Here is a 7,665-nt window from a genome sequence, read left to right as displayed (position 1 = left end):
GGCGATAATGATAATAATAGCGCGGTATATATGCGGTTAAGCGGTTGATGATTTGAGGATATAGTATAGGTGTAGAACTATCTCGAGTAAGCTATGCATATAATGCCTAGGGTTTTATTTGTAACTCCTACCTAGACAAATATGATCGGGGATATTATTAGATAAATAAAAAAAATATATAAATTATCGCTTAAGTTATATATAAATTAGATAGTAGAGGGGGAATAAAAAGTAAATACTACGAGAAGGTAGGGCAATTAACCCCCCTTTTCCTACTACTTAATTTCCTACTACTTAATATTTCTTCATCTCTATATCTATACTAGTCTAGCTAAATATAAATATTAAAGAATATAATCGAAGAATAATATATTATTCTCATCCTATACCGACCTTTTCCCTCTATAATAGCAGATAATAATATTCACGAGTCTATCCCCGCGTCTATCTTCCTACTACCTTTCCCTAGGAAGGGGAGACTAACAAAGAGACGGCGGCAGAACACGCCGTCTAATACGCAGAGTGACCGATACCTATTCATAGATTAGTCCTTATTACCTTCCCGGCCGCTAAGGCAACAGCAAGGGACCAATTAACCCCGCGAGAGTAGGGATATATTATATCAAGTCCTTATACCGGCCACTAGGACCTAGGATAATGCCCGGCCGGGGATAAGGCTATTCTAGCCTAGCCTCATCCGTGCCGAGGTCGCAAAAGCAACAGAATCCTTCCCACTCGAGCGAGATCAGGGTGCATATATAGCCAAGTACCCGCTGATTTATTGGGTGCGTAACCTCATTCGCGCCCGCGGAGGCCGTGTGCGGTGTACACTTTATGCTTTCTATGAATGGGGCCCGATTGTGGAGACACACAAGCTCAAACGCTGCTCACACCGGACAGAGGCCGAGGAAGTGTAGCCTTAGCTTAAGATATTTCGATATTATTAGGCACGTAGTGGTGGCCCAGGAGCGCGGTGTAGCCATTATCGATTCCCAACGTTGCTATATTAGCGGATAGTATACCGTGAAGAGATAGATCTAAAATATAGCAATGAAAAGGAGGCATAAGAGGAGCACGACGTATAGTATCGTGAGGCGCAATGTGCTTGGGTCAAGACGATGCAGCGGTTTATCACGGCATGCATGGTGGTGCATAGTAGGGTTATAGGTACTAGTGTAAGCCGATTGGGAGGTATGGTGCTGGAGATGATGGGCTAGTAGGACTGGAGCGGGTTGGAGGAGAAGGGGCTAGAGCACATTCGGATGTGGCTGGAGGAGATGGACGAAATTAGGGGTTTGCGATGCCCACGACTCCTAAAGTTATTCTAGTTTCTAGCAGAGGGGGCATATTCTAGGCAATTGGATGATGACTAATTTCCGGGGTATGGGATTTGTTTGTCTTCTTGTTATTATTCCTGTGGTCTATGATAAGATTAATATAAGTTTCCGGGATAGAACTCGGAAAAAGCCTAACTAGAGGGCTATATATATAGCTAAGTTAGTATACAGCTCGATAAATAAATAAAATAAACTAGTAAAGGCCATTGGGGACTATTAGGTCGTTAGAAACGCTCTGAAAGATGAGTAAAATAGATATATTGTAAAGTAATGCTTCGATATATAGGATAATCAATTATCTGAAATATATCGACAGGTATGGCTCGGACTTGATCCTATCATAAAACTGCATAAGCAGGTCATATACTATCTCGGGCACTTCTCGGAGTAGCTCCCTTATACACTCTTCATCTAATAGTTTTCTTTGTATAAATAAAACATTAACAATAGCCTTTCGCATATCTTAGATATCTGCTATAGTAGAGGTATATGCTTCCCGTGCAGCTTCGACTAGATACCTAGACTTCTAGCGCAATCGGACTATAGCCTTAAATTTCTTTAGAGATAGTACTTTAAGAGGTGGTATATCGTATTTCTCTGCGAGCGCGAATACTCTGACGTGAATAATCAGGTGGGAATCGTCCGAGGCAGCGTCGTCCGCATCCGACTCGTCAGCGTCTTCTTTGTACATCACGTCTGCTTCGTCATTTATGCTAGGTGTGGATCGTGGAACTTTATAGTCGGATCGGTAGAAGTATTAAATAACGCAATCGACTAACCGAGGATTATCATCCAGGAAGTTAAAAGATGCCATGGTAGTATCGTCCTTAGTGAAGTTGTTCGGCTTGATCTAGCTTGTGTTTATAGTGTCGAAAGTGCACTTTTTAGATATGACCGGAGACTGGAGACACACGATAGCGCGGTGTGCTTAATAATTCTTTTCAGTCGAGATAAGTGTTATATCCGAGTAGATGCCGGATTTCCATAGCCTGATCAACCGGTAAGAATGCGCTCTGAGAGCAACAACTCGGGCCCTAACTTACGTCTCGAGTAACCCCGTGGTTTTCTCCACGACGGAGTCGCGTTAGTCAGGAGGTGCAGGCATCTTCTGTGGCTCTTGTTGTTTCGCTGGTTGTAGAAAGAGCTCTGGGAAGACGGACTAGGCAGCGATACTTGACTCGAATACGCCTCGCTTCAGTAGATATTATAGGATTTGGACGAGCTTAGAGCGGGGGAGACCAGAGACACTCAGATTGTTGTTCTTAATAACTTCCTCAATCGGTCTCTTCTTGCGTAGGGCGGCGTTCTTATGCTTACTGAAGACTCGCCTACAAGAGGGAGAGCAGTAGACGGATCTCTGATCTGCCTTAGTGGGCTATATATACGGGAGGCAGATAGCTCATGCTACGTTGAGTGCGTAGCAAGAGGCTTGATTCATTGATATATATAGAACTATTTGCCAGATTGGAGCTTGGGCGTGGCACCGTTGACCTGGAGTATATATGTAAGGTAAGAGGGAACCGACCCTAACGCGACTGCGGTTGTGGTTGTCGCGCGGGGCCCGAAGCGAAAACTCAGGCACCAAGGCAGCTTTGCAGCAAAAGTCGTAGGCTGGTGCCTCCTCAGCCCCGCACGCACCCGGTATACCATGATCTCTTCAAACATGCAAAGACATGCCTGGCGTTTTCTGTATCTCTTTTGGCGTGACTAGAATAAATGCCGGGCTACAATACGTGGACTGTCTACTGGTCAGGTGCCATTACATCCGTCGTTGATACCCTATAGTCTTTGAGATCGACTCTATACCCCTACTCGAGGACACCCGCTATGGGTCTCCCCCCATACGTATACTGTGAATTACGAACCTCTGAGTTGGCGAAAGACTGAAAATTTGACCCTAGTTTACGGTATAGAGATGATATGAAGCTGGATGATGTGGAGGTTGGCAGTTATGATGAGGAATGGACGTACGTGGCGTGTGACGAGGACCGTCTTTGTCCATACTGCGACTGGCTGGCACCGCATGTAGACTATATAGTGATTGCAGTCGATGGGGCGTGTGAGGGGAATGGTATGACTAGAGCTAGGGCAGCGGCCGGAGTGTTCGTCGGCAAAATATCCCAGTACAACAAGAGCGTTCTCTTAGCCGAGCCGAACGCAACAAACTAGGTTGCAGAGTTACGGGCTAGGATCCTTGCGCTTCGCCAGGTGATAGATATACAGAGCCAGTGTTTTAGAGAGGAACAGCTTCGGATGGTTGTCATCAAATCCGATTCGGAGTATTTGGTCAAGGGGATAACTGAGCGGGTATTTAAGTGGGAGAATAACGGCTACCGAACATATAAGGGAACGCCGGTGAAGAACTGGGAGCTTTTTAAGAAGTTAGACGGATTAATTAGAAACTTGAATGAGCTTAACGTCGAGGTTTTGTTCTGGCATGTACCTCGGAGTCGGAATATAGAGGCGGATAAATTAGCTAGCAGGGCACTGCGAAGCCAATAGTATATTGCTTTAATTACGATACTGAAATGAGTAAATGTGAGTAGAAGCTTAAGTGAGCGGGATTAATCAATCAATGGCTGGATGATAGCGTGCTAGGTGTCGGAGCTTATATAAAGGCGCTTTGTATAAGATGGTCTCGGAACTTCATGGTTGTTCTGGGCTATAACCTATCTCCAGTCTAGTAAGTAAGTAGTTGGGGGGGAAAGGGCTAAGTCCGGTTCGAATGACATAAATTTGGCCATAATAGACAAACAAGAGTGAGTTCTTATGGAGTTCTATATCGCCGACTTGTTATGGCTTGTCTGCCGCGCCGCCCGAGTTTCCTAGGGAGCGAAAAAGAAGGTTTATGTCTGAGTCCCGCCTCTTCCCCTATGGCCGTCAAGGATTACTACTATTCTGCCGAGTGGTCTTCCTAAACCTACGAGAAACCTCCTCTTTGGTATCTCTCTCTTGCTTTGCCTCCTTTGCTTGTGCCTTTGTAAGGATGTAACCCTGGTGGATTAATTCCCAGGAGGAGATTGCGCCCTCCTCCTCCTCCCCCTCCTCTCGTGGTTGCTCAGGATTTATGGCCAGAAATGCCGGCCACGTAACCTCTTTGAACTCCTCGGCCGTTAGTAAGCTAGGAAGGGTGCTGGATTGCTGTTGATTCTGGCGTCTGCCTTTCTGCTGTGTCGATGACTGTGAAGATAGCGATGAGCTGGACTTTGTGGGGGTTTGGGCGCTTGGTGGCGGTAATGGTTGCTAATCCTCATAAAAGTCGAAGGAGAAGCTAGGCCTAACCCTCTCTTCTAGCTGCTGAACCTTAGACTAACCGCGGCATATCTGGCCAGAGACCTGCTTTAAGCCGGATTTAAACTCCCTTTATCGCGAAGAAGGCACTAGGATGCTTAACATACCCGACACGTGTGTAGCGACCGACTTGACCGCAGCCGCCCGGTTCTTTTCCTGCCTATCGGGGAGCACCTTTAGCAAGGCACTGCGGACATATATCTCCTGAAGAGGGTTCTAGGTGCCGAGGTGACCTAGGACTTCGTCGAGCTCGCCGCCATGCGTGATGTGGGTGGGCCTAAAGATATGCTCGGCAAGTGCTTCACCAAAGATGATAAGGCCGGCGACGACTCTTATCTGCTTGGCAGCTAGCGAGTTGGAAGCCGGTAGTGGGACTCGCTACTTGCTTAATACCTATACCCGGAGCTCCTTCCAGCGGGAGTAGTCGGCAAAACAAGCATTATCGAGGTTACTGCATAAGAAAGTCTCCATATGTTTGAGAGCAAGGTCGAAGAAATTAGCCAATAAGGTCCGGCTGCATTGTGATATCAATCATTAGACCTAGATCATAACGAAATAGAAGGAGGGAATTAGCCGTTAGCATATACATCTCAGTCTCTTTCTCTTTAAGATTCTCTAGTTCAACGACAAAGGAGCAAATCACTTTAAAATTATCCTAAACCTAGCCTAATTCCATAGTCTTAGACTTTAGCTGCTTTTATATAGATTTTAGTTCCCCTTCAAGTCTTTCTTTCGCTTTCTAGGCATTCTCTAAGTCAGCCGCTCTCGCCTTCTCTTTATTATCTAGATCGATAGCCCGGGACTCCTAAGTTTTAGATATCTCCGTCACCGTTTTCATATCCTCCTCTATATTTCGAACTTAATCCCTAAGCGCCTGCGAGGCTTGTCTTTCGTCTTTCAGCTGCTTTATAGCATCATCTCTAGCGCGGTTGACCTCTTTCAGTTTGTTATACTCGGATTGCTATTTACTATCTGACCTTGTGAGTGCTTTGATATTCTGCTCGTAAGTAGTTTGGAGCTCATTGAGATTCTTCTTAAGGCTTATGTTCTCTTGGCACATTCCTTTGAGGCGTTTAAACTCGTCACCGGCATAGTACTCTTCGACAAACGAGAAGAAGCTATCAATAGGGTCCTCCGAACCTTTAGGGGGAGGCGATATATTGTTGGGTTTCGGTGGTGATTTATCGGCTACTAACGGCATAGATATAGATATTGGGGGCTTTTTCGTTGTCATTATATCGTATAGTATAAAGTGTCGATGGAAGTCGCGAATATTAAGAGTAAGGGGATGAATTAAATTAGTAAATAAGGGGGAGGGTTTCAGGCAGCAAAAAAGGCGACCGCGTAATAATTTATACATTCAAGTACGCCTGCTAACTAGCTATGCATAAGTGGGTTCATATCGTATGTATAATTATCTATATTCTGCAAAATGGTTAGTCAGATGGACAGTTCGCAGCCTTATTTCACGGAGCGTATTGGTGTAGCCCGAAGTTAAGAAGACAAACCGGGGGTTAAGCATCAGAGAGGGTAGATGGGGATTTACGCTGGTTGGCTATGGCAGGTTAGGATAATAGTGCAGGGGGGGTTAAGAAAAACTAACTAGGCGCTCGTCAGTGCGCGAGATTTTATCTTCTAGGCGCATCATTATATAGCTTATGGGGTGGATTTTTAGAGGCGGAATTTAGAAGAAATATTAATTAATTCGCCTATGGAAAAGGTAATATGGTCGATAAATAAGTAGCCCTATGAATACGCTATGCTAACCGGACCTAGAAAACGGGTATCTATGTGCAGGGTAGGCGGGCTAGTCTGGCGATAACGGCGGCTAATTGCCCAGCGGATTGAACTTTTAAGCCTTATATTTCCTCCTACAGTTCTATTCTATAATGCTAGGAGAATTCGCGCCCTAGGGGACTCTGCCTCTATGTAATAATCCATTACTCTTATATAGGGCGGGTGGGGTGAGAATTAATAATTTTGGATACCGCGCCTGAAACCTTCTTTCTTAAGTTATTCTATTAGCCTGTTCTCTATATCGGGGTTAGATGCATCCTCCTTCAACATAAACGGCACCGCAAATTCTTCGATTAAGTTATAGAGCGCGTTAACGTCTTTAATCTGCAGATCCCGCTTAGACCTGCGGACGAAAAGGGTGCTGCTAAGACATAGATGACGCCGGTAACTTAGCAAACGAACCTATTCCCCGTTCTTAATAGATGTTGTCGTCAGGAGGAGCTCGGCTAGAGGGTTCTTTAGGTTATTAGACGGCGGGCCGTTGTCCTCTTTGCAAAGGCCACTATTATATGCCTTTGCAATTAGTTCTAGGCCAAAGAGTAAAGGGATGTCGCATGGATCGTCGCCCTCGAGGTTGAACAGAGGGTGCGTCTTGGGCATAGCCACCTCGACCATCTGTGGCTCGTGCCGAGTGGCCTGGTCACGGCGGCAGTTGATTCGGACACCAATGACCTTTGAGGACCTGTCGGCCAGTACGCGCTTGGATAGATGGTCGTGTTGACCAGGTTCGTCGATTATGCTGCCGATCGTATCTCTGTAGTAACCTAGGTAGTCGATGGCATTACGGTAGGCAGTGAGGGTGATATCGGTGGAATGGCGTGGTTCAAAGTCGGTGCCCGCTCTCATGACTGTAATAACTGGGCCTTTCTAGATGAACTCGCCCTAAGTATCGCCTACTAGGGTTAGGATTGTACTATGGATGGCTTGATTGGTTATGATGTTGCGGGGAGGGACGTCTGGATCCAGGAACCATATGTGTAGGGTGTCCTGGTTGTTTTCTCTCCCACGAAGGACATTGCGCCTGACTTGGCGTAGGCCATGACCGATGTAGTTATTGCCGGGGATGTGCAAGAGGTGGTTGAGAACTGGGTGGAAGTAGTCCCTAACCTCGTATTCGTCCTTTTTGGAATCCACCTAGACGAGGGACGGCCGCTTCTTAGTTATGGGAAAGAGAATGGCGAGGTAGTGGTTGGGGGAAGGGCGAGTGGCAAAGTTATGTTGAGCATATGCGGCGAACTTG

General features: G+C 46.0%; 3 protein-coding genes across 3 annotated transcripts; all 3 read right to left on the bottom strand.

The window, feature by feature from the left end:
- Positions 1 to 1,632: 1,632 nt before the first annotated feature.
- On the bottom strand, positions 1,633 to 1,800 carry NECHADRAFT_55625 (uncharacterized protein; the record flags this gene model as incomplete). Its single annotated transcript, XM_003040400.1, has 1 exon — positions 1,633 to 1,800. A coding segment is annotated over one exon (168 nt), but the record flags the coding sequence as incomplete, so codon positions are not given.
- A 2,183-nt stretch (positions 1,801 to 3,983) lies between these two features.
- NECHADRAFT_88882 (uncharacterized protein) lies at positions 3,984 to 4,659 on the bottom strand (the record flags this gene model as incomplete). Its single annotated transcript, XM_003040399.1, has 3 exons — positions 3,984 to 4,006; positions 4,262 to 4,560; positions 4,652 to 4,659. The coding sequence occupies 3 exons, from the start codon at positions 4,657 to 4,659 to the stop codon at positions 3,984 to 3,986; spliced, it is 330 nt and encodes a 109-aa protein (XP_003040445.1).
- A 2,168-nt stretch (positions 4,660 to 6,827) lies between these two features.
- On the bottom strand, positions 6,828 to 7,271 carry NECHADRAFT_88881 (uncharacterized protein; the record flags this gene model as incomplete). The annotated part of the gene is made up of 1 exon (XM_003040398.1): positions 6,828 to 7,271. The coding sequence occupies one exon, from the start codon at positions 7,269 to 7,271 to the stop codon at positions 6,828 to 6,830; it is 444 nt and encodes a 147-aa protein (XP_003040444.1).
- Between the last annotated feature and the right edge of the window lie 394 nt (positions 7,272 to 7,665).

Source organism: Fusarium vanettenii (assembly GCF_000151355.1).
Source record: "Fusarium vanettenii 77-13-4 unplaced genomic scaffold NECHAsca_68_unmapped, whole genome shotgun sequence".
Classification (NCBI taxonomy): domain Eukaryota; kingdom Fungi; phylum Ascomycota; class Sordariomycetes; order Hypocreales; family Nectriaceae; genus Fusarium; species Fusarium vanettenii.
This window is presented reverse-complemented; position numbering and strand designations above follow the sequence as displayed.